The sequence below is a fragment of the Bos indicus genome, chromosome 19 (genome assembly GCF_029378745.1).
Source record: "Bos indicus isolate NIAB-ARS_2022 breed Sahiwal x Tharparkar chromosome 19, NIAB-ARS_B.indTharparkar_mat_pri_1.0, whole genome shotgun sequence".
NCBI lineage: Eukaryota > Metazoa > Chordata > Mammalia > Artiodactyla > Bovidae > Bos > Bos indicus.
In genome coordinates, this window is record NC_091778.1 from 55,861,487 (window position 1) to 55,887,620 (window position 26,134).

General features: G+C 56.6%; 1 protein-coding gene and 1 long non-coding RNA gene across 9 annotated transcripts in view; one reads left to right on the forward strand and one right to left on the reverse strand.

Annotated features, from left to right (window-relative positions):
* The window catches only part of SEPTIN9 (septin 9), a 179,409-nt gene that overhangs the window by 88,222 nt on the left and 65,053 nt on the right, over positions 1–26,134 (reverse strand). Inside the window, exon 1 of one of the 6 annotated variants that reach the window (XM_019981509.2) lies at positions 19,522–19,996. The exons of 4 other annotated variants lie outside the window; for them this stretch is intronic. In XM_019981509.2, coding sequence (XP_019837068.1) covers positions 19,522–19,576 — 55 coding nt within the window. In that variant the 5' untranslated portion in view covers positions 19,577–19,996. Of the gene's footprint in view, positions 1–19,521; positions 19,997–26,134 lie in introns of those variants that run through there. One more of the 6 variants, XM_070774005.1, reaches the window with a different exon arrangement.
* LOC139177624 (uncharacterized) lies at positions 18,366–23,551 on the forward strand. 3 transcript variants are annotated; one of them, XR_011562166.1, is made up of 3 exons: positions 18,366–19,123; positions 21,765–21,961; positions 22,101–23,551. It is a non-coding gene; the product is annotated as an uncharacterized lncRNA (long non-coding RNA). The 3 variants fall into 3 exon arrangements; XR_011562165.1 differs by lacking the exon at positions 18,366–19,123 and adding an exon at positions 20,132–20,673; XR_011562164.1 differs by lacking the exon at positions 18,366–19,123 and adding an exon at positions 20,132–20,303.

The window sequence follows — 26,134 nt, forward strand, 5'->3', positions numbered from 1 at the left end:
TCCTTTGAGGCCTCTCCCCCACCCTCCCGGAGCAGGCCTGGCTGGGCTGTGGGTCCAGACGTGGCCTAAGAACCTCGTCTGGCGCCAGCCCCATCCTGCCTCCCACTCCGGCTCAGGGTCCTGGGGGCCCAGCGTGGTGGCTGAGGACGCTGGCCACCCTGGGCTTAGCCACACACGTGGCTGAGGGCAGCACACGGCCCCTGCTCCCAGCCCTGACCAGACACGGGCCTGCACCTCCGCACCCCGCACTGTTTCACACTGGTGGCCTGCACCCTCTGGGCTGGAGGACCCAGCTGAGCCACTTCCACTGAGCCCTGAGGGGCCATGCAGGGCGAGTTCAGTGCCCCTGAGAACTGTGGGTTCACCAAGCACTCTAGCAACCCAGGCAAAAGAGTGTGAGGTCAGCTTCTCAGTGTGTGCGTGCTAAGTCATGTCCAGCTCTTTGTGACCCCATGAACTGTAGCCCACCAGGCTCCTCTGTCCATGGGATTCTCTAGGCAAGAAAACGGGAGGGGGTTGCCATGCCCTCCTCCAGGGGATCTTCCTGACCCAGGGATCAAACTTGTGTCTTCTATGTCTCCTGCATCGGCAGGAGGGTTTGTTTTTTTTTTACCACTAGGGCCACCTGGAAAGCCCCCAACCTCTCCACTCCTTTCAATTAAGACTTTTTTTTTAATGTGAACCATTTTTAAAGTCTGTATTGAATTTGTTACAATATTGTTTCTGTCTTATATTTTGGTATTTGGTCTAGAGGTATGCGGGGTCTTAGCTCCCCAACCAGAGACTGAACCCACATACCCTGCACTGGAAGGCGAAGTCTTAACCACCGGACCGCCTGGAAGATCCTCCCCCAACAATCTGAGGACTGTCTTTTCCTTCTGCTGTTAGGACATGGGCACTCTGGGGTGCGTTCTTGCTCCTCACAGTCTCCCCTCAGGGAGGCCTGGCCCACCGCCTGCCCTGGAACAGCGACGTGCGAAGGAGGTTGGCTGTGCCCGCCAGCTGGGTTGCCTAGTTGGGCCAAGAGAAACAGCAGGCCCCCTCCTCCTCCCCCGCCAGGCTGCCACTCACCACAGGGACACCCTCCACAAAGCTCTTCCCACCCAGGATGCCTCCAGGCACCGAAAAGAGTGCAAAGGTGACCCTGGCCCCTCAACTCAGGACATGAACAAGAACCCACCCACGACGGGCAGGGAGCCCAGTGGCAGCTGTGGTCAACAGCCAGCCCTCGGATTCCAGACCCTTTCTTAATCCCCAATTCATCACATTAATTTCTCCCTGGAAAAAGCTCTCTCCAGCATGCTGGCAAGCGAGGACACAGGCAGAACCTGCCCTCCCCAGCCCAGCTACACAGTCTAATCCACCTAGAATGCATCCTGCCTGATGCCTGTACAAGGGCATCCAAATCTAAAGCTGTCTACAGAGGACACTGGTCCCACAATGGCCCCAAGATGGTACGTCTGAGTCTTAACTCTGGTACCTGTGAAAGCGATGTGGAAAAAGGGCCCCTGGGCTTCCCAGGTGGCACTAGTGGTAAAGAACCCATCTGCCAATGCAGGAGATGTAAGACACGAGGGTTTGATCCCTGGAAAGATCCCCTGGAGGAAGGCATGGCAACCCACTCTAGTATTCTTGCCTGGAGAATCCCATGGACAGAGGAGCCTGGTGGGCTACAGTCCACAGGGTCGCAAAGGGTTGGACGTGACCGAAGTGACTTAGCATGCACGCACAGCACACAGATGGACTCAGGGTAGACTCTCAAGGTGAGACCATCCTCGATGAGGGCGGGCCCTGAACCCAGACATGTGTCCTCATAAGACACAAAAAAGGAGATGACAGAGAAGCCGTGTGAAGATGGAAGGGTGCACCCACGAGCCAAGGACGCCGAGGATTCTCGTCGCTGGAGCTGGGAGAGGGGCCTGGATGAGACCTTTCCTCGGAGTCTCCAGAAGGAACCAGTGCCGCCCACACCTGCCTTCCGGCCTCTAGACCCGGAAGAGAGCACATTTCTATCGCCTGAAGCGCCCCCTGGTCCGGGGCACTTGGCAGCTGCAGAAGGAGGACCCAGAACAGGTCTTTCAGCTGCCACGGCCTCTCCATTCAGCCTCCTCAGCCTCTGTTGATGTGGAAGCCACGTCCCGCAGGGCCTCACCAGCTCTGGCGGGGCACACGGGCGCCCTGGAATCGGACAGGCTGGCGGGAAGGCCCTTTGCCCTCTCGGCCTGCGCCAGCCGCCAGCTCAACTCCGGCCCTTCACAGCTACCAATGCCTTGGCCCAGTGACCGGTTCCTGCTGCTGGCTGCCACTCCCACCCAGCCGCTGAGCCTCCCCACCCCATCTTCCTGGGGCAGGGCCACCTGGGACGTCCAGCATCCTGGGACGTCCCCACTCGCACCTGTTGCTTCACTGTCCTCCGTCAGGGCACCCTGTTCACTCCCAACAGAGTTCCCATCAAGCCAACAAGTTCAATCAGCTAAGGTGGGTTCATTACCCGTGTTCCCCCACCACCCCCCTGCCAACAGAGAAGGGTCCTGGGTGACGGCTCTCAGGGTCAAGGAGCTGCCTGAGAGAAGAGACCCTGGTAGGCATCGTGGGACAGCCACGTAGCAACTTCTGCTTCAAGAAACTCCTCTCTACAGAGCAAAACCACAGCAAATGTTACAAGGAGCCACTTCTTAACTTGGGGCCTCTTCCCGCTCCGGCCATCTCCCAGTTGATTCCCCCGGCTCTGGTGACACTGGGGTCATTCCAGGCCAACTCTAACAATCACCCTAAGACACTGCACTTCCTTCTTTCCATAGTAAAATTAAAAGTTACAGGAACGTGAGTGCATTCAGACCCATCTGTCCTCCCCCTCTGAGACCAACTGTGAGCTCTACTCTGCAGAAAGAGGAGAGACAGAACGCGGCCGAAGCTACACGCACGGAGATGCGGGCAGACAGGCAAAGAATAGCCTGACCGGGGTGGCGACTTGGGAGGGGGGCGGTGAACCCAGGCTTCCTGAAAAGCCGAAGAGGGCCAAGGTGCAGCCCTGCCTGCAGGGGACCAGAGGGGACAGAGGACCTTTCTGGCCTCCGTGGGTCAAAGGTTCCCTGATGAATGGCAGCCGAGGAGGGCAGGAGGCAGCCCCTGAGAGGAAACTGAGTTCAAAACCTGAATCCCCAGGCTGCGGCTCCGAGGGCCCTTTAATGCACACACCCCTCCCCCGCTGCCCCAGATGCCCCAAGGGGGTCCTGTCCTGCACAGAGGACTGAGGAGCTGCTTCCAGGTTGGAGCACCGCCCCTCCGCCCACCAGAGGGTCCCATGCAGGGCTGTTCCCTGGGTGCTCCCCCAGACCCACCCCTGACCATGGAGCAAGAATCACCCCGTCCACAAAGAGCCTGCGGACAAGCTGGCTTGCTCACAGCCATCTGTGACCGCGCCAATTCTTCCCCGCGACTGGGTGGGGGGCAGAGCAGGGCCCGGAGACCCCTGGTCAGTCTCAGCTCCATGGCACCGGGCTGTCAAGGCGGTGGTCACTGTGATGGCTCCTCCTGGCGAAGCTCCAAGTTCCCTTCTCTGTTCTCAGCCCAGAGGGGGTTGGTCGTTCCCCAACCAGCGGGCAGAGGAATCACCCCGCTGACTACAGCAGGAAATGGTAGAAACACTTAAAAAATGCAACAACAACAAAAAAATCCTAATACCAGGGTCTGCTGGGCCCAGGTGGAGCCTCCATTAATCACACCAGAGGGACAGATGGAGCTCTGCATGTCTCTGGGCTGTGGCCTGGGGGCGGCAGCTGGGTGCTGCCCAGGCCCATATGAGCTCCGGCCTAATTACAGGGGACAGTGACCTGAGGAGCACAGTTCAGGCCCCGGTCAGGGCAGCACCCAGGAGTCCAGCTGCTCCCCCAGGCCTCCCAAGGAATGGAGTGGGTCACAGCGCATGACCCCAGACTGGCTGAGCTGGGCTGGGCAAGAGGAAAGTGTCTCAGTGATCGCAAAGCCCTACAGGCTCCAAGGCTGATTAGCGGGTTCAGGGCAACCTGGTCTCTACACTCAAGGACGGGGTGAGCTTAGGCCAGGGGGAGGGTTGGCAGAGAAGGAGGAGTCCGGAAAACCAGAAGGAGGAAGTGGGTTTGTAGAGAGAGACAGGCCACATCTGGACCCTGAGAAGATTCTGGAAGGGGCTCCCAGGGGCCGCCCAGCTGTTCCAAAGAGCCCTGGTGGGGGCTGAGTGAGGCCGCCTCCAGGACTCCCCTCTGAAGGCCCTACTGGGCACTCACCAGAGACAGCAAGCTCCTGGCTAATGCCACACAATAATCTGGAACTTGGAGAGAACCTTGTGGCTCAGTGGTAAAGAATCTGCGTGCAGTTGTGGGAGGCCCAGATTCGACCCGAGTCGGGAATATCCCCTGGAGGAGGAAATGACAACCCACTCCAGTATTCTTGCCTGGAAAAATCCATGGACAGAGGAGCCTGGTGGGGCTGCAAAGAGTCAGACACGACTGAGCAACTAACACTTATCACTTTCACTGAAGACCTAAAGCAAGCCGGGCACAGCCTCCAGGCTGGGCTATACTGTTGGGCAGAGCATCAGGAACGGGATGCCATCACCCTCTGGGGACACAGATGAGGAGTCTGAGACCCAGGGAGGCCTTCGATCACTCAAAGTCATGCCATCAAGCCCATCTAAGCCTGGTCTCTAGATCCACACCCAGACACTCTGCTGCCCCTAAGGTCGGCCACTGCATGGGGCAAGATCGGTGGGTGTTCTAACTCCCAGAAGCTGTGCACGCGCCCTTGTTTGGAAAGAGGGTCTTTGAAGATGTAATTAAGAGCCTCGAGAGGGACTTCCCTGGTGGCCCAGTGGCTAAGACTCCATGGTCCCAATGCCAAGGGGCCCAGATTCAATCCCTGTCAGGGAACTAGATCCCACATGCCACAGCTAAATATCCTATGAGCTGCAACTAAATAATTAAATATTAAATATATATACATACACACATATATAAGAGCCTCGAGATGAGATCGCCCTGGATTTAGGGAGGAATCTGCCTGCCAATGCAGGAGACGCAAGAGATGTGGGTTCGAGCTGTGGATCAGAAAGATCCCCTGGAAGAGGAAATGGCAACCCACTCCAGTATCCTTGCCCGGAGAATCCCATGGATAGAGGAGCCTGGCAGGCTACAGTCCATAAGGTCTCCAAGAGTTGGATATGATTGAGTGTGCAAAATCTGAGTGAGGGTCCCGCCTAAGAGCAAAGACAGAGAGACAGGGAGCAGACTGGACAGATGCTTCCACCGGCCAGGGCACCAAGGTCGGCGGGACCCCACAGAATCTGGAGGAAAGGCTGAGCAGAAGGAACCAGCCCTGCCCACACCATGAATTTGGACTTTCTGGGCTCAGAGCCCTGTGTTGAGCCCCAGCCTGCGGTCTCTACTGTGGCCACGGGGCACCTACACGCTCCCTCTGACTCTTCCTGGTCTTTGCACCCCGCCTCCCTGAGCTGACCATGCAGCTGTCCTGTTCTTCTGTGGCTCCGTCCAGGGGTGGCCCAGCCCAGGTTATCAGGCAAGCACCTGCTTATTCTTTTCTCTTTACATTTGTTCTTTGAGCCTCTGAGTGTTTTCTGGCTGATACACGCTTAGGGAAAACCTCCCTAAGGACCGAACGGACCTGTCTTCTGAGCAGGGTGGGCAGTGTACCCTGGGCATCCTTGGAGGTGACCAGCCTTAAATGTGACCCCTAAGGCATCCTCCTGTCCCCTGCACTTTCTTCTCAAAAGAGCCAGTGTGGAAGCCTTCAGCCATGGTTGCAGGTGGACAGATAAAGTACCCCCAACCCTTCACAAAGCCGCACCCTCAAAATAGACAACTTCTCAAGTCTGCTTCTGGCCTGCGGGAGAGGGAAAAAATGAGAGCTGTACAGTGAACTCCAAACCCTCCGTGCCAGAGACCGCTCCGGGAGACCTACCCCCGCCCCCACCACCCAGCACCACCAGCTCCACCAGCTCAGCCTGATAACCTCTGACCTGCCTGCCGGCCACACGGGGCCCAGGCTACCAATCAGTACCTCCCTGATTCCCACCCTAGGAAGCCCCCAGAAAGCCAGGCCCTTCCAGCCACCAGCGGCGAGGACCAGGCGGCAAGGAGAGGGAGAGGGCCCTCTTATACACACACCAAGAAACTTCCCAGTTCCCCTACATCACCAGAGACACAACCTACCCAGCCTGAAAGCCCCTCAGTTGGGGGAGGTCCGGAGCAGCAGAGAGAAAGCGCCTCCAGGAAACTTTCAGAGCTGCAGGCAGGAGTAATTCCTTTCTTAACTAAAAATGGAGAATTTCAGCCAAGTTGTCTCAGCAGAACTGCTGGGTGTAGGAGAGTCTGGGAGGGCAGGGGGGTCTGTGCAGATGACCCAGAGCTGGGGGCTGCCGGACGATGCATGGAGTTGTCACGAGTCACCTCTACACACCACCTGAGCTAGGCAGCTGACCCCTCTAGCCTCAGCACACTGGTCTCTTCCAGCTGGGACACCCAATGACCCCATAAGGGCGACCTCGGGGGCTGCCACCAGCTCCAAGTTTCTCTCATCACTCCTGCAACCACAGGCTCAGTGATTCCAAACACTTAGCAGAGCTGGAGAGGCCGGGAGAGGCCACCTCCCCTCCTAGTCTGAGGTCGAGGACTGAGGCTCCGGCCACAGTCCTCTGCAGCCGAACATGCAGCTGCCGGTGCTGTCTGCAGAACTGGCCCCATAGCCTGCGTGTTTGGGCTTCACTCCACTCAGCACTCCAACCTACAGCCGGAAAGAATCAGCGGGACCCAGAGGTCCTGGCTCGGCCACCATCAGCCAAAGGAAAGGGCACTTTGAGTCTCTCAAACTGGGGTGGGAAGTTGCATTGGGTGAGTTTTCTTTTTGACAATGAACCTTAAAAAATAATATCTATTGCTCTTTTCCTTACTCTAAAAGCAATACAGAAAGTGTATGTGCAATGCAGAAAATCTGCAAAACATAAGCACTATCAATGGATAGTGCTTATCAAGGATGGCAAACATCCTTCCAATCTTTTCACTACACGCATATTTGTAAAGCAGGCTCACGGAGAGACACAGCCTTGGGTCTTTCTCCTGCAGCATCAGGTAGCCTGCATCGCCATATATTCTTGCATTCGTTCTCCAAATTCCTTTCTGGTTCTAAAGTTCTGGTTCCAGATCACTCTCAGCTCTAGCTGACAATCAGAATCATTTCCAGAGCTTCTTAGTAGACAGATTACTGGTCCTCGCTTCCTAGAGCTCCTGTCAGGAGGGCTGGGTGGGCCTGGCACCCCGAGACTGTCTGGGGAGAAAGTGAGCAAGGACCTCTGCCCTCCGGTGGACTCACAAGCCTCCTCTCCATCCCCCTCCTGGGAATCCTACAAGAATGACATCTTGGCATCCAACCCTTCCAGAGGCAGCCCCAGCCCGCGGCTCCGCCCGCCCCACTGTCCCCCGAAGGCACCCAAGATCTCTGTCCAGCTTCGGTAGCCACCACTCAGCCCCTAAGCCCGTCACAAACCAAAGGAAACACTTGGGCACTGCTAAGGCAGAGCCCCATGGGATGAGGGAGCGTGTCAGTCAAGGCCCCCAGATCTGCCCAGGGCCCCTAGCAGTATCCCCTTAGAGAAGATTGAGAGGGACCTCCCTGGCGGTCCAGTGGTTAAGACTTTGCCTTCCAATACAGGAGGTGCAAGTTCAATCCCTGGTCAGGGGGCTAAGATCCCACATACCTCCTGGCCAAAAAATAAAACCATAAAACAGAAGCAATACTGTAACAAACTCAATAAAGACTTTAAAAATGATCCAGATCAAAAAAAAACAAAGAGAGAAGGTCGAAGCCGCCCAGGACCTCCATACTAACTCATCTGCTCCAGGAACCAGGCAGAGAGAGGCCCAGTGCTGGCGTCCAGGGTCCCAGCCAGCCTCCCTTCCCCTCGACTCCCAGAACAGCCATCATGTTCCTCCCAAAAGACCATCACCATCCTGCAGGCAGGAGCCAAGCTCATCCGTCCACATTGGGCCCTGCTGCAGAGTGTGTTCCCTTAGTTCACAGGTTGAATGCTATCCCTCAAGGTGATGGGGCCTTAGAGGTAGAGCCTTTGGGGGTGATGAGGTCTTGAGGGTGGAGCCCTCGTGATGGGATTAGCACCCTTCTAAAAGAGACCCCAGAGAGCGCTCTCCCCTTTTGCCCTGTATCAGCACGGTGAGGACACGCTGTCTGTGAACCAGGAAGCCACCGCCAGATAATGAATCTGCCGGAGTCTTGACCTTGGATGTCCAGCCTCCAGAACTGAGAGAAGTAAATGTATGCTATGCAAGCCCCCCAGTCTGTGGTCTTTTTGTTACTAAGACGAGGGCCTGGGAACAAGCCTCGTGTGACTTACGAGCCTCTAGGAAATGCTTGTTGCCTTAAATCTTTAACTCATCGTTTACCGGTGCTCACCACACACCAGGCACAACCCTAAGGGCTCATTCACCTCCCAAGACCTTCAGATGAGCTATTTCCCTCTCGTCCCCATTTTACAGATGGGAAACCGAGGCACAGAGAGGCGAACAACCAGCCCAACATCCCAGCACACGTGAAGTGAAGTGAGACTGAGCCAGCATGCTAAACCATCACACCACGCTACCTCCACAGCCCACCCCGCCCCCTAAAAGCCAGACTCTCAGTAACAGTACAGCACCCGCTACACGCCACACCAGCATGGCACCTGTCTTGTGCTAAGCCTCAGACACACCTGCAGGACAAACCCTGTGATTCCAGCGTCACTAACGTGGTCACCAAGCTGGAAAGAGATGAGGCCAGGATATGAACACAGGCAGCCTCTGCCAGACCCCAAGCTCTGGCCCCCCCACTGCTAGGTAGACTGCGATTTCCATTCCGGCCCGGCAGGGTCAGCCCGGGGAGGCGGCCCAGGCGAGGACCGGGTTGTAGAGCACCAGGGTCTCCCTTCCAGTGTGGCCTCAGGCTACCTGTGACCTTCAAGACTTGCCCACCTTGCTGGGTTCCAGGAGGACCAAGAGCCCTTGAATACAGAGTGCCCAGCCTGGGGCCTGGCATGTCGAAGGTGCTCAAGACAGAGACGGTTACGAAGAACAAGAACCAGCGCCATCAGAGGAAGTGCCTGTGAGTGAAAGGGGAACAGTTGGAAGAGCCGGGACTTGGATCAGAGAACAAAAAATTCGGGAGGGAGGCCGGAGTCCAACAGCTGGCTCCGGGGCAGCTGCTTGCAGGAGCCCGGCTCCATCACGTAAATATTAGGAGAGATGCAAATATCTGAGCACCCCTTCCAGCCCAGCTTCACAGGGAGGCTGCAGCCAGGGCAGGGGCAAGGTTTCCCCCCTCACCAGTGTCCCCACCCCTCCCCCAGCTGCCCCCAAACTTCTCTACCTGGGCAGGAGCTGGGGTGTGGACAGCCACCAGGAGGGAGGGGACACAGCCCCATCTGCCCCCTCTCCTCTGCACAGGGCCTGGAAAGGCGTGAATGAATGAGTGCCTTCCCCATCTCTCCTCCTCCTCATTGCTTCTTTTGTAGTTTAGCAGGAAAGTAGAGCAGCCCCTCCAGAGGTCTTTCTGATGGAATCCCGGAGGGAAAAGCTCACCACTCCAGACCCACTACCCTCACCACAGAAACACATCACGTGCCCCTCTTCCACATGGACTACATGCACCACCCAAGTCTTTCCCCGCAATCTGACCAGGAGGAAAGCTGGAGCCTGGAGCTCCTCCACACCCCGACCTATGTCTGCAGGAACAGCCCCCTCCCATACCCTCCGCCTGAATGCCAAGGGTACCTGTGCCAGATGTGGGCATAACACGGTCTTCCAAACCAACTACACGCAGGCAGAAATCGCAACAGGAGGCAGCCAGCACCATCTGTCTGGAGACCCTGCCTGGTAAACTCCTACCCAGGACTCTGCTTGGTGCCCCTTCCTCCAGGAAGCCTTCCTGAACCTACCCCTCTCCTGGGCTCATGCCTGGAGCCCAGAATGGAGAACAGAACTAGTCCTCAGCTGGCGCCCACAGTTTACTGCTGAGTAAACAAACGAATGAGCTGGCTGCCTCTCCCACCCCGGCCATCCTCCTCCCAGCCCACCAGACACAGAAAGATTCTAGCACTTACTTCATTTTTGAACTGAAGGCTAAAAAAAAAAGAAAAAAAACCCCAAACACAGTTTTCTTACAGAGCACTCCTCCCCTGACTTGTGATGGGGGACAGGAGGCAGGGGACAGCGGAAAAGGCCGCCCCTCCGGGCCTGGGATGGAGCCAGGAAAACTTGTATGCTTTTACTGTAGATGATATCGGTCTCCAGGGACTCAGGGCAGGGGCCTGGCCTGCCCCTCAGAGGGAAACTGCCCACCCACGTGGAAAGGAGGGCCCGAGAGCCCTGCTGGGGGCTGGCTTTCTGCACCCAGGGAGGGGCCGACTGGGCTCCAGGCTGAGGTCCTGCCTAGGAGAGTCTGGAGAACCGGCAGGCTGCTGGCCACCGACGGTCAGAACCAGAAACTTCTCCATCTCACCGAAGACGGGGGAGGGGAGAAGGTGAGGTGGCCGGAATCTGGGCCACTCTGCCTGGGACACCACTCCTTCTTCCCACCAAAATAAAAAAAAAAGAGAGACCATTCCATAGGTGAACTTCCCGCAGGCAGAGAGAGGGTGGTCGGTGTTCCAGTGTCTCCCTTCCCATTCCCACGGGATCCTCAGCCACAGCCTCCCACATGGAGGTGCCTGAGACCCCCAGGCCCTGCCCCAGGGGACAGTCAAAGCCCACGGCCAGAGGAGCCATCAGCCTGCACTCCTCAAAAGGCAGGGGAGGGCTGTGAGTTTGACAACTAGAAAGCTGTACTAGAAACTCAGAGGAAGTGCCTGTGACTGGTCATAAAAGACCAGACACCGGCTGCAAAGAGCTCACAGTTCCAACCCCTCCTTGTACAAGTGAGGGAAAAACCAGACCCAGGAACTCCCAGCTCAGACTTGCTAAGACCCAGGCGGCAAGACAAACTCAACTCCCTATCCCTGCCCCATCCCCAGAAAGAGCCACGTAAGGCCCCCCCGAGGGGGTGCCCCTGCTCCCCCTATTTGTACCCAGAGGGACCTCCATCAAACCCCTAGCCAGATAGTCCCTCAGAGGCTGCAGTAACCAGCGGACATGTGGGGGGCTGGGGGTAAGGAGCTGGTCACCTCTTCTGCCTCCCCTCCCCCATCCCACCTGGACCCCCCCTGGAGGTGTTTGAAGGCAGGGCTCCCGGTCTTGGGGACAGAGACACGGCAAGCTCTAAGCCATGCATGGGGAGGGCACACTAATGTGTTCAAGGCCAGGTCCCTCAATTTTCTTAATTTTGCATCTCGGGATAGAGATGGGTTCCCCAGATGGCCCGGAGACTGGGAGCAGAAAAGGCTGGAGACTGTGGGGCTCAGCATTCCAGGAGGGACTGTCAGACTCAGAAATCTGAGAGAGAGGGTCAACCGAGAAAAACCACACGACACAAAAAATAAAGAGGCAGGTTGCCCAGAATGGGAGAAATAACTGCAAATGAAACAACTGACAAAGGATTAATTTCCAAAGCAACTCAGCAGCTCAATATCAGAAAAATAAACAACCCAATCAATAAAATGGGCAGAAGATCTGAACAGACATTTCTCCAAAGAAGACATACAGATGTCTAATAAACATGTGAAAAAATGCTCAATGTCATTACTGTTAGAGAAATGCACATCAAAATTATTAACACAATGAAGTATCACCTTATACTAGTCAGAATGGACATTATCAACAACAACAAAAAAACCTACAAACGATAAATACTGGAGAGGATGTGGAGAAAAGGGAACCCTGTTGCACTATAGATGGGAATGTAAATTGATACGGCCACTATGGAAAATAGTAAAGAGGTTTCTTTAAAAACCAGGACTAGAACTACCATCATTCAGTTCAGTTGCTCAGTCGTGTCCGACTCTCTGCGACCCCGTGAACCGCAGCACGCCAGGCCTCCCTGTCCATCACCAACTCCCGGAGTCCACCCAAACCCATGTCCAACGAGTCAGTGACGCCATCCAGCCATCTCATCCTCTGACGTCCCCCTCTCCTCATGCCCCCAATCCTTCCCAGTATCAGGGTCTTTTCGAATGAACTACCGTTTGACCCTGCAATCCCACTACTGGGCATATACCCTTAGAAAACCACAACACAAAAAGACACATGTATCCCAATGTTCACTGTAGCACTGTTTACACAGCCAGGACCCAGAAGCAACCTAGATGTTGATAGACAGGTGAATGGATAAAGAAGTTGTCTGTATGTTTGAGATATACCGTGGAATATTACACAGCCATAAAAGGGATGAATTTGAGTCAGTTCTAGTGAGGTAGATGAAACTAGAGCCTGTTACACAGAGTGAAATAAGTCAGGAAGAGAAAAACAAACATTGTCTATTACACAAAGATGATGGGATCTAGAAAAATAGTACTGATGAGCCTATTAGTATGGCAATAATAGAGATGCAAACAGAGAGAGCAGACTTGTGGCCATAGAGAGGGAAGGAGAGGGTGGGACGGATTGAGAGAATAGCATTGAAACATGTACATTACCACGGGTAGCTAATGGGAACTTGCTGTACAACACAGGGAGCTCAACCTGGTGCTGTGACAACCTTGAGGCGTGGGATGGGCTGGGAGGCGGAGGGGAGGTTCAAGAGGGAGGGGACATGCGCCTGCCTGTGGCTGATTCACGCTGATGTATGGCAGAAGCCAAGACAACACTGTAGAGCAATTGTCCTCCAATTAAAAATAACTTTTTTAAAAAAGAAAGAGGCAGGTTGGAGTCTCATTCCCGGGCTCCTCACCTCCCCTGCAACCCCACTCTGTGCTACGGGGGGGAGGTGCTTGCTGTGTATATTCTCCAATCGCATGGAGGCCATTCCCCTGTCCCTCTGCCTAAATTTCAGGGCATTGGCAGCACTTTAAAAACTGACAACAAACTTGAAGTGTCCAGACCATCTCCTGGTCTAGGCTGAACGGAGCCTCCGGGCTCTGTCCAGACCAAATTAAACAGCCGGAGCCCAGAAATGCCCCCAGCACCGGGGGGTGTCTAGGGGCCAACCGCTGGGTCTGTTTGGCCAGAAAAATTACAAATCCTCAGTCTTCTGGGACCGGGTTCCACAGACTTCCAGCCCGTTTCATCTCATAAGCAACTCAGCCTCCAAATTTGGGAAAAACCAAGAGGAGGTTGGAAAGACAGCTGCTGTTTGACCACGTTTCCTCGGTGGTGCCGCCAAGAGAAAGCAAAGGAACTTGCTTCCCGGCTGGGTTTCTGGGATGAACCCAGGAAATGACATCCTCCGGAGGGTCTTGACTTCTGATAAATCTCTCCTGAGAGCCCCCTAGCTTGCCCAGCACCGCGTACCCTCTACCCTAGCCCACCATTCTAAACACACCACCAGACCTTTGAAGGTCTACACCATGACCCGCTGCTACCTGCCCTTGGGGACTCCAAGCCCATCAGAAGCACTTGGTCTGGCCTGGCAGGAAGGTGGGACTCCTGGGTTTGGGGGCCACCACGGATCCCTTGAGCCTGGCCCTCAGGTCCTTGGTGTTGGCCTGTGGTCCTGTCTGTACCCCAAGGAGCCTTCTATTAGCAGCCAGCCCACCCCCAGCACAATGAGTGAGGGGCATTCAGCTGGTAAACAGGCGGTGGCGGGGGGAGGATAATGGTGATGCCTGAACTGAACCGTGGCAGGGGGCTCCATCTCTGAACGTGACATTACCCTGACTGCCGGACATTCAAGGAGAAAAAGAAGGTGAGGCCCCATTCTGCTCAGCCAGCACCAGGATGAGGGAGCACCAGGCACTCCCTTAGGGGCCTGCCAAGGCCGCGCCAAGGCCACGGTCACCAGGCTGAGAAGTCTCCAGCCTTGCAGGGTGAGTGTGCCATCTGCCCTTGGCAACGTCACGTCATGAACAGGCCGCAAGGCCACCTGCTTCCACCGGCTGGACAGTCTGCTCACAAACATGGCCTGAGCAAGTACGCCCACTGTGTGTCCACCCACCGTGTTTCGGGCCCAGGGATGTCCATGGCTGCCACTGAGCCTGGGGGCTTGAGCTCCAGGGGGTTCCTTTCTCCAGACTCGGAGGCCCCAGCCCATGCCCATCTGCTTCCCACATTGGCACAAGGGTGCAGGGCTAACCAGCCCCTGGGGGTGAGCTCGAGGCACCCAGCTCTGGCCTCCAAGCCCCGGCTTCTCCACACTGGCCCCAGAAGGGACGATGCGCCAAGTTCCAGATTTGCAACACAATCAGGAGTAGCATAGGGCCGCTGGTCAAGGAGGATGTTGCGGTCAGCAACCCCTATCCCTGACACCAGCTGCCAGTTCCGACTCTCTTTCAGGAAGGCTGGCAGCCAGCAGAGGCATGGGCAAGCAGCCCGACCCCACTGTCTTCAAAGCCAGGTCATACAGCATACGCCTGTGTCGTCATCTGCAGGGTGGGCCCATAGTCCACCCATCTGGGATGCTCCGGGGTGAGGGGAGACTGGGATGACATCCCCAGTGAAGGAACCCTGCAGGCAGCCCACCTGACCCGAGTCTCTAAGTTCTGCCTGTGAGACAGCGTGACACCTCCCAGGCCCGGGCAATGGCTCCTGGGCTGGCCAGTAACACAAGTATCTGCTCTGAATCTTCTGTGCTGACCATGGTATACAGCCTCACTCACCACCACTCCCCCCAACCACTCGGGGACCCAACAGACCCTTGCACCCCTTCCCTTCCATCACCCAGATTCCTGCATTTAGGTATCCACACCCACCTGATTCGGCAAATATCTGACCCCCACCTCAAGCCCCAACAGCAGCAGCACCTACCATACTCCCAGGAACAGGAAACAGGCTCAGGCTGTTGGCTATCTCCCCAAGATGATCCTTGGACAGAGGCTGTTTATAACCCCACTCAACAGAAGGGGAAACCGAGGCTCACGGGCCAAGACTCCTTCACCACCCAGCTGCCCTACCCATCACTTCCCTCCAAAGGCCCTCCCTCTCCTTCGGGATATAAACTCTACCCACTCGTCCCTTTCAAACCTTCCTACAGTGGGTAGGATTCCATGTGTCCACTGCCAAAGGCCCAGGTTCAATCCCTGCTTGGAAACTAACAGCCCACAGGCTATGCGGTACAGCACCCCACCCCCACCCCCACCAAAAAAAAAGACTTCCTGGAAGGATCTGTGTCCTCCAGGAAGCCTTTCCAGATGGACACCCCACCGCACGGGATGTCCCTGCCCAACCCACCTCTCTGGCCCACGTCTAAACCTCAGCCCCACTGATGATGGGGACCCTTGTGCCACCTGGCACTTCCTCGCAATCAAGACAGAGGGTGAGTCTAGCCCCGGATCCTGGACCCAACAGCACCAGGCCAACACAGCTGGTGGTGGTCAGACCCATGAGAGCCACCCCCTCGTAGCCACGAGCAGGTATCAGTGGAGTCCCAGGAAGGCTGGTTCCTTCCATTCAGCGAGTGATCTCACACCACCACGGTGCCTGTCTCTTGCCACCAGGGGAGGACTGTGGGGACGCTGTATTCTCAAGAGGCCTCAAGTCTCACTGAAAAGCAGGACTCATCGCTCAAGAAGCCCAGTGGTGTTAATTAGGGGCAGATTCACACCCATCAGCAAGCTAGATCTTGTTCTCCTGGGAGGAGAGGGGTACCTGGACGGAGCCATCGAGGGAGCCCTCGTCCAGGAGGCGTCTGGGCTCCCAGACAAGCTCCCAGACAACTGCAGGGTCTCGTCTCCCCAGGAGACCCTCTCCCTGCCCGCTGCCCGCTCCATGCTCTGGGGCTAGGGCCTGCTTGGGCTCCAGGACCCAGCTGGCAGGATCCCATAATGAGACGTCAGAGGACAGACGTCAGAGGTTCAGAAGGGCAGACACCTCCTCCAGGTGGGAGAGACGGCTCTGGGACCGGAACTCCTGGGTCCTGGGCCAGATTGCGTCTCAACCAACATCAAGGACTTTCAGGATTTTTTCAGCCCATGCAAATCCGGTTACAGCCAACCCTGCTGGGAAAGTAGGCCAACAGCTGGCACTTGGAAGGGCTTTTGTTACACAAAGACCCGAGTTGTAATAGCGTTTGCGATAACAGATTTGGCCTGCCTTCGTTAGAGAACACGCCGTCCGACTGCCCTGAACTCCGCCAGCCGGGAGCCAGATAGCAGACGGGGTCGCCCTTCCAGCCACCCCATCACACGGGGAGTGACGGTGCTGAGATCACCTGCAGCCCAGCTCCCAACAGGGGAAATGAAACTTTAAAAAAATCAATCCAATCCAGCAAAACACAAGATGTTCCTCCTGCCCCTTCATGGGGGTCTCCACGGAACCCTGGGATCCTCCTCAGAGGGAGGGCAGGGGCCATCATGTGGGAGGTTCATGCCTACAGAGGACACTGCCCCCCCGCCCGGCAGTCCCCAGGGGAGACCTGAACCCACAGACACTTCCAAAATAGGAGACAGGCTGCATCTCCACGCCACCTCGCTGATGGCTGTGGAGCTTAACAACCTCACCCTCAGTCCTCCAGGGTAGGTAAGGGGATGAGCAGAAACAGCAGGGTGAAAAGAGAAGAGTGTTCCCCAGGGAAGGGAGAGGCATGTGCCCAGGATATGGGGTGTCAGCAGAATTTAACTAGGGGTATCCACTCCACAACCCCCCCAACACACACACACCTCCACTGGGACAGCTTTCTGACTGCCCTGCAGGGCCTGCTACTTTGGCCTGGATACTGCCATTGCCCCAAACCTCCAGGGAACACCCCAAGAGAGCCAATGGGACCCAGTCGTAGGACTCCAGTCTGCTCCGGTTGAAAGTCACCCCCAGCAACTGCCATGGCTCAGAACTCTCCAGCCTTTGGTGGTGGCCCCTGGGGCCTCCATCTTTAGCCACCAACATATGCAGCTGTCGAGGAGCCAGGATTTCCTCCCACCTCTCTGACCCTACCTTGCAGAAACTGAGATATCAAGCAGGCAGCCCAGGCAGAGGCCCCCCACCAGCCCCATGGAAACAGACCAGAGCTCCTCCGGCTCCAGTCTCGGCCACTCCAGCAGCTTCCCCAGGATGGTCTGGGCTCCCGGCGGGCAGGCACACCTGGTCCTCCGTAACCTTGCTCGTCTGACTGTCACAAGCTGGCCCCTCTCATGCCCCAGCCCTAATAGGCCAGCTCATTCCGGCCTCCCCTACTCAGCTCACTGTCCCTGGCCCGAGCGGGCTCCTCCTCCTGCCTGCAACCAGATTTCCGCCTCCTCCACCACCACGACCTTTCTCTGTCCTGGCTCTGCCAGCCAGTATCACCCACAGTTGCTCCGGGTCAGACACCCTCCTCCTGCCCTGATCTCTCCTTCCCACGTCTGTCTGTCCAAGGCTGTCACTCTCAACACCCAACTCCACTCCAAGTTTCGGGGGCTCCTGGGGAGGCTGCCTTTCTGGTCTCCAAGCTGGCCATGTGTACAGAGCGCACACACGTACACACACACAAACAACCAACGTGCACGCGAGAGGCTCTAACTCGCCTGCCTTCAGTGCATGAGTCTGTGGGGTACACAGTGGGGAGGCTGCCGCACACCAGGAACCAGAGGGTCCAGGCTCCGCTCCCTCAGTGAGAAATCCCCCCCTGAAAGCGCAAGCACGGGGCTGCCAACTGCCACACCAGGATGGTCTCAATGAGGCCATTGTCTCCACCAGATGAGAGGGTTGAGAAGCTGCCTGAGAAGCAGCTGCCGAGGCTGCTGGCATCTCCAGATGGGGCACTTCGGGAGAGGATGGAGTTGCACGCGGGCCCCGAGTCAGAGGCGCCAACAACCTCCGGGGCATGTACTGTGACAGAGCGCACGACCCCTAAACCTCCTCCTCCTCCGGCTGCCTCAGGGCTCCTGACCTCCTGCTTTCATGTCCGGGACCGCAAGCCAACCTAACTCGCACAGGCCTCAGGAGAAAAGTACACAGAGCACAGGACCTGAAGCAGGCAGCCATCTCCAGGTCGACCAGTTCTCCCACTCAGACTCTTGGGCATAAAAGGCCCTAGGAGTGTTTTCCTCCTCCAGCAGTGGCTGGGGGCAAGCTGAAGGCAAAACAGACTCAGAGAGACCTCGAGTATGAGCACACACCCCCAAAAGATCGGGACAAGCCATCACAGCTCTGTAGACCAGAACTCCTCTTAGCGTTCAATGTCACAGTCAGAAAAGTGCTCCAACCAGACAGCCAGCCCCCAGCAGGCACGTCCCTTGGACAAGGCAAGCCAGAGCTGGACCCCACCCCCTCCTGTCTCTCCACCCCCTGCTAAGCCAGTCCAGGCCCAGCCCAGAATTACAGCTGTTGGGGCTCTGCCTGGGGTCCAGCCAGGCTCTGGTCCCCAGAAGTGCCCCTGCAAAAGGAGCTGACCCCAAGTGGGCCAAGTGCCCAGCTGGGCTCTGGGGCCCCAGACCCCAGCCTTGACTCTGCCCTAAGGACCAGCCTGGCACCTGGACTTTTGTTCACTCCTTTCAACCCAGCCTTCCCAGGTCGGGGCCCACCAGAAGGGTCTGCCCAAAGGCTGCCTGGGAGCCCCTCTGAGGGGCGGGGGCTCCAGATCTCAGCAGAGACAGACCCGCCCCTCCGAAATCTGGCCCCGAAGTGCAGGAGACTATTGTGTGAGCTTCCCTTCCGACCGCTTTATTCACTCCCCGGGAGGCAGGACGCAGAGCCACCGGCAGGCAGGAGGGCGCACGAAAGCTACGCACATACACGAGCCCGGGAGCTGGACGTCCTACCGCATCCGGCGGGAGAAGCTCCCCACGTCCCCTCACACTTTTCTAAACCCCGGAGGGAGGAGGGGACCAACACGCGCTCCCTACCGGCAAGCAGGGCCCCCTCCCCGCTACGGCCGGAATCTGGGAGGCAGCTGACGACGTCCCCAGGCCCGGATGGGGGCAATGGGACGCGCCTCCGCCCCCGCCTTCTAGACTCTTGGCGGCCTGGACCGTGTCCCCTCGGGTGCCTCCCCAGCCCGGATTCTCTGCTCAGCCCCGGCCCCGAAACTGATGTAGGCGAGGGGGTGGGAGGCGGCTGTCCTGCGGGCCGGACGCGGGGGACAGGTAACTAACTCCCCCAACCCGCCCCAAGGACCAGGCCCCCGAGGCCGACGGGAAGAGCGCAACGGAGAGGATTGAAGGACAAGCCGGGAGGGAAACTGCGCGCCCGGGTCCTTCGAGGACGAGCCCTCGAGGAGACTCGTCGCTCGACAAACACAAACAACAATAAAAGGAAGGAAACCCGGCGGCAGCGCGCAGGGCGAGCGCGGGGGCCAGCAAGGGCGCGCGGTCCCCGCGTCCCCCTAACGGGGTCCACCTTGGAGGCGACGCGGGCGCGGGGCGGGGGGGAGCCGCGGCGGGAGGGCGCCCCATCGGGGTCCCGCCTCCCCGTCCGTGCCCCCGTCTCGCGGGGGGTCCTCCCCGAGAGGCCCCCTGGCGTGCGGTGGGCGGCCAGCACCCACCTTCGAAGTCCGAAATGATCCCGTCCAGCTGCGCATTGACCGCGGGGTCGGACATGGTGGCTGTGGCGCGGCGCGGCGCGCTGAGGGCGGCAGCGAGGAGGCGCCCCGGGCCGGCCCCGGCCCTGCGCGTTGGCTGGGGGGGCGGGCCGCCCGCGCTCCCGCCGTGCAGAGTTGGCCGCCGGAGCCCCTCGGCCCCCGGGCTCCGCTGAATGAATGGGGGAGGCAGGCGAGCGCCGTCGCTCCCGGCTCCCAGCGCCCCCGCCCCGCCCCGCCCCCGCCTCCCGGGCGGATCAGGTTCCCCGCACCCGGGGCCCGGCCTCCCCGTCTCGCACTGGCTGCTCCGCCCGCCTGTCAAGGCCGGGCCTGGGCGGGGGATGGGGCGGCGGGGTGGAGGTGGCGGGGGAGCTGGGGCCCGAGCAGCGGCCGCGGGGATCGGCCGAGTCCTGGGCGCCCGACCCGAGCGCCCCCCTCTTCTCGCCGCCTGGCCCGCGCCCAGGGGACGGCGACGGACGCGGCCCCGGCGCCCTCTCCACCCCCTCGGAGGCCCCGCTGTGGCCAGATGTGGGCGGATGTGGAGGCCGGGCGGCGGCGCGGGGGCGGCGCCGGGGTTGGGGCGGGGAGAGATTCCTCCCCTTCCCTGGGGTGCAGGGATCCTTCTGCGGGAGGTTTTATTTACGCAGCCAAACAAAGTTCGCCGCCGCCTTCGCGCGCTCAGCGCCCGCAAGGGTTAAACGCTCGGGCCGGCGGCCGGCAGGATCTCGGCCTGTAGGCCTACAGCCGAGGTGGGTGGGGGGGAATCGCGAGTCACGTGACTGAGGGGGGCGCCGAATCCCACCCGCTCGGGGCACCCCTCCCGCTGCTCCCTACCCTCCCCCAACCCTCCATCCCCGAGGTGCCTGCTGTACCCTCGGAGGTTGGTGTCAAAAAAGGCGCTGGCCCAGCGAGGACGGAACACCCTGATCAGAGCGGCCAGGGACACGTGCCACCCCCACGCTGCACAAGGGGCTTTCCGAAGGCTACGCGTAGACCCCGGGTTCTCCCCTAGTAAGAAGCAGATTAGTTCAAAGTATCTGAAGGCAGGAGTTGGGGGAGGGGACAGGGAGCCAGAAGCCTGTGGGTGAGGCTCCGCCCCATCTGGCCTTGCCCTCCAGGGTAAGTTAATTTCTACCCTTCTCCAACCATTCGACAAACTCTGATTAAACCCTATTACCTACAAGGCAGGCAGGTCCCCGGGACTGGGGACAAAAGGATGGGCTGGAACTTGAGAAGCAACCGGGGAGGGCCCCGAGGTCTGGCACCAACAGTGGGGGAAGGGGTCTCTTCCAATCCCCCCAGCCAGTTAGGCACTCCTGCCTTTTCTCCCGCCCCACTCCATTTCCTTAAACCCAGGGCCTCTGCCCCGAGTCAGGGGCCAGTGTGATAATTTATAGCAGGGAAAGATGCTCCCTAAGCTGATGGGCAACTGGGGCAATATGGTGCCCTCAGTGTGGCCTGTGAGTGCCGGAGGGCTTGTCCTGGGTCTCAGGCTGGTCAGTGCTACCCCCTCCCAGCCCCCCACCCCCCTAGTTCTAAAAGATCCCAAATGCACTAGTGCAGCTGAGCCCTGAGTGCCATCCTAGTTATTCGGGCCCTCTCACAGAGAATGAGCTAGGTTTGAGGAGCTTTTTTTAAGTTGACAAAATCGAGTCCTTCCTTTTTAAGAAAAGCAGTCTCTCCCTCCCTCATGCCTTGGATATTTTGAACTATTTTCAACCAAGTGAGTTTGTGGACAGGGAACTGCAAAACCACAGACATTTCAGATGCGCGCACACCCTCTGCCTGGGAGCGGGGGTTTCAGAATGGAGTCGCCACTGTCATTAAAAGCACCCTGACGGCTTCCACACCAGCCCACGGCACTACTTGTCTGAAACCAGCACCTGGGCCTGCCTGGTTGTCCAGTGCTCTGGCCACCTGACCGCCCCGTATTTGGGAGTGTGGTGGTCCACTCCGTCTAAGAAACAGCTTTATGCCATAACCCCCTGGGAAGATGCTGGGTCCCAGAGATAGGGCAGCGTCCAGCCTGGGCCATAGCATTATTCTTCAGTGTTTTTATAAAAAGCACTGGTGAGTGTAGACACACCCATGTGATTGTTCTCCCAGGGAGCTGGCTTGGAGTTCTACCAGATTCGCACAGGGTCAGCTTATAGTGTATTATTCATTTCCATTCACAGTGGAGCTAAACATACTTATGCTTATCTCCTCAGGGAGGCCTGCCAGGGTCCACACCTCACCAAAATGCTAGCCTATGGGAACCCAAAGGACAATGGCAGGAGGGAGCAGACCTCCGAGGCCAGAATGTTGGCACGACTGTGCTTCAGAGTCCAATGAGTGCATCCCTCTGCCTCTGGCCTTCCTCCACTTAACCACCGAGGCCGCCGATGCCAGGCCTAGACACCTCCAGGTAAGGAGATACCCCCACGTTCCCTCAGGAAACCCAATGCGGCACTTTGGCCACACTCCCAGCCAGGAAGTTCACCCTTGTATCTAACCAACCGCTCTAACTGTACATCATTTATTTCCTCTTTTTTTCCTGTCCTCAGAGGAGATGGGAAACAGCTGGGCACCACCCTTCAAGTAATAATTACCTTCTCCGAACTCGAAGACAATCCAGTTGCTCCTTGGCCTTCTCTTTCTCGGCTTAAATCATCCATCCCAGCCCTTTAATCATCCCCGATCCTTTGATCACTTCTGATGACTGTGTCCAGATTGGGGCCCCGGGACTTTAACAAGGCCTGATCCCAATTGGATGGGGGAGGGCTCCCCCCCAACCCCCTTTCCCAGGGCATGAGCAGTCAGGGCTGGGGTCTGGACAGACAGTCCTGGCTGGGGCTCTGGGCAGATAAAACAGCAACAGCAGCATAGAGAAGAAAATGAGCTTAAATTTGGTGAGACAAAAAGAACCACGAAGCCTCCAAATTCTGTGATGGTAACGCTCTCCCAAGGCCATGGGCGAGGGCGAGACCGTTTGTAGGCCTGATCTAAGGGGAAGGTATAATTTGGGGAACATCAGAGGGGCCACCTACCTCGCAGGTCCACCATGAGACATATAATGGAGTGAATGGTGAGCCCTCAAAAGATAAGTCCATTCCAAACCTCGGAATGAGAACTGGCTTGGTGTAAGGATCTCTGCAGATGTAATGAAGCTGAAGGTCTTCAGCTTCATGGTAAAGAACCCTCGTGCCAATACAGGAGACAGAAGAGGCGCGGGTTTGATCCCTGGGTGGGAAGATCCCCTGGAGGAAGGCATGGCAACCCACTCCAGTATTCTTGCCTGGGAGATCCCATGGACAGAGGAGCCTGATGGGCTACATACAATCCATGGGTCACAAAGAGTCAGATATGCCTGAAGCAACTTGGCATGCACACACACACAAGGGCCTTGAGATAAAATCACCCTGGGTTAGAGTGGGCCCTGAACGCAACAGCCAGTGTCCAAAACGAAGATGCGGAGGCCCAGAGAAAAGGCCCACATGAAGTCAGAGGCAGGGATGGGAGTGATGCAGCCACAAAGCAAGTAACACTTGGGACCCTGGAAGCTGGAAGCCACAAGGTAAGACTTCCCCAGAGCCTTCAGAGAGAGCTTGCTCCGGGGCCTCCTTGCTGGTCCAGCAGCTACGAATCTGCCTGCCAATGCAGGGGACACCAGTTCAATTCCTGGTCCGGGAAGATCCCACCTAACACGGGCCAGCTAAGCCCCTGCACCGTAACTACTGAGCCCTCACCCTAGAGCTGAGAGCTGCAGCTACCGAAGCCCACAGGCCCCAGAGCCTGTGCCTAGAAGCCCCTGCAATGAGAAGCCTGCGCACGGCAACCGGAGAGTAGTCCTCACTCACTGCAGCTAGAGAGAGCCAGTGTGCGGCAACAAACATCCAGTGCAGCTAATAAGTAAATATATATATTTTAAAAAAAAGAATGCTTGCTGTGCTGACACCTTGATTCCAGACTTCTCATCTCCAGTTGTGAGAGAATAAATTTTTGTTGTTTTAAGCTCCCTGATTTGTGGTTCTTTGTTACGGCAGCCCCAGGACACTCCTGTGGATCTTAAATCCCATCCAAATCATCCCTTTAGGCCAAAGCTGCCTCTCCCCAAGGACGTCTCAGGAGCCACAAAATCCACAGCTGGTAATGAACGCTGGCCGGCAGGTGGCAGCCGGAGGGAACTGGGGGCACGGGGCACTCAGACAGCAAGTTTTCTCAAGGAAACTGGAGGCCAGGGCTGGTGAGAAAGGTGTAGTGTGAAGCCCTTCTGGAGATGGAAGGAGCAAGCCTGAAGGGAAAGCCCGCAGGGCCAGCCCAGGTGGAGTGGCCTTTGCGAAGCATGGGAAGAGAGGGAGGAAGAAATGGATGGGCGGAAACAGCACTCTGGCTCACCCGGCTCTGGAAGGGGCATGGAGACCGGCAGGAGGACAGTGGCTGTGTGCCCGGCAAACCGGGCCTTTGGACCCCATGAAGTGGACCGTCTGTCTCCTCTGGGGCAGGGGCCATATGGTCTCAGCTCTGTGTGCACCTGGAGCCCCATATGGCCTCCCTGAGCCTCCAGTCCATCAGCTGCTGGGCCTTCCCCAGTCCCCAAGCCCCTTCAGGCCATCATCTCAGTAGACAGCGCCACCATTCACCTAACAGCTCAAGCCAGGCATCGGGGCATCACCCTCAAAGTCTCCCTTTCCCTCCCCTGCCCCTGTCATATCCAAGCCATCAAAAGTGTCTACCTCAGAAATATCAGTTTGTATCTGCTCTACTCGAGCATCCCTCCTCCAGCCCTCTCCCTCCACCAGAGATAGATAGGTTGTTTAAGGATTAACAACCAGCAAATACAACTGTACCCGATATATAGCATTTGCCTGTTTCTGTGTTATAAACAGTCCCATCTTGGACAATTTGGAGGCTGCCAAAGGCTTCCCTGGTGGCTCAGAAGGTAAAGAATCCGCCTGCAATGCAGGAGACCTGGGTTTGATCCCCGGGTCAGGAAGATCCCCTAGAGAAGAGAATGGCTACCCACTCCAGTATTCTTCCCTGGAGAATTCCAGTATTCAAAAACAAAGATGATGGTTAAATGTAATAAAATCCTTAGAAAGCGGAGAATTTATATTTATGTGTATTTATTATCTTCATTCTTAATATAATTACCTGTAAGTAATTTAATTCATACCATATACATCTCTGATTTAATTTTATAATTTTCTCTAATAGATCGATGCATTTTTATTGTGGTAGAATATACATAATATAAAATTTACCGTTTTCACCATCTGTAAGTGCACAGCTCACTGGTACTAAGTACATTCACACTGCTGTACAACCATCCATTTCCAAAACTGTCTGCGATCCCAAACCAATCCTCTATTCTCGTTACACAATAACTCCCCACTTTCCCCCCTTCCTCATCCCAAGCTCTGGCAACCACCACACTTCTTGCTGTCTTCTACAAATTTGACTACCTCAGGTAAAATGCAATTGTAATACTTGCCCTTCCGTGTCTGGCTTATTTCATTTAGCATAATGTCTTCAAGATCATTATTCAAGGTGTGCATGTTTTACCGTGTGTCAATTTCCTTATTTTTACAGGCTGAATCATATTCCACTGTACATATATACCAAATTTTGTTTATCCATTCATCAACCAAAGGACACTTGGATACATCCACGTTTTGGCTATTGTGAATAACACTGCTACAAACATGGGTGTACTAACATTTCTTTGAGTTTCTGCATTTAATTCTTTTGGGTATAAACTCAGGAGTGGAATGACTGGATTGTGTGATATGTGTGTGTGTGTGCGTGTGTGTGTGTGTGTGTGCTTAGTTATGTCCAGCTCTTTGTGACCCCATGGACTGAAGCCCCACCTGGTTCCTCTGTCCCCGGAATTTTTCCAGGCAAGAATACTGGGGAGTTACCATTTCCTCCTCTAGGGGATCTTCCCAATGCAAGGATCAAATCCACGCCTCTTGCGTGCCCTGCATTAGCAGGCAGATTCCATCCCTGGGTCAGGAAGATCCCCTGGAGAAGGGAAGGGCTTCTGCGCCACCTGGGAAGCAGATTGTATGACAATTCCACAGAATTTAATTTAAAATAATAATTTATATACAGAGGATGGATGAGTTGGTTAAATAGTATCACTGACTCAATGGACAAGAGCTTGAGATAACTCCAGGAGATAGTGAAGGACAGGGAAGCCTGGCGTGCTGCAGTCCATGGGGTCGCAAAGAGTCGGGCATAACTTAGCAACTGAACATTTCGCAAAACGTACGTTGTATGAAATGGAAATCCCATATTTTATAACATACAATTTTAATGACGACTGTGTTTAACAACCGGCTCACAAAATGTCTCAAAATTCAACAGCTGGCTCTTGTCCTACAGCTGTCCCCTCTCCCCAGCTTCGGGCAAAGCCTCCCGACGGAGCTGCTTGCTCTGCCTCTCTCTTCCCTTTGCCCCAGAACTCATGGTGGGGCTTTCAAAGTGAGGTCAGACGATGTGACCCCCCACAGCCCGGTCCATACTTAGAGTGGACAGACTGCAGAGTCCTCGCCGAGGCTGCCGAGGTCCTGGGTGGCCTGGCCTCTACCCACCGCTG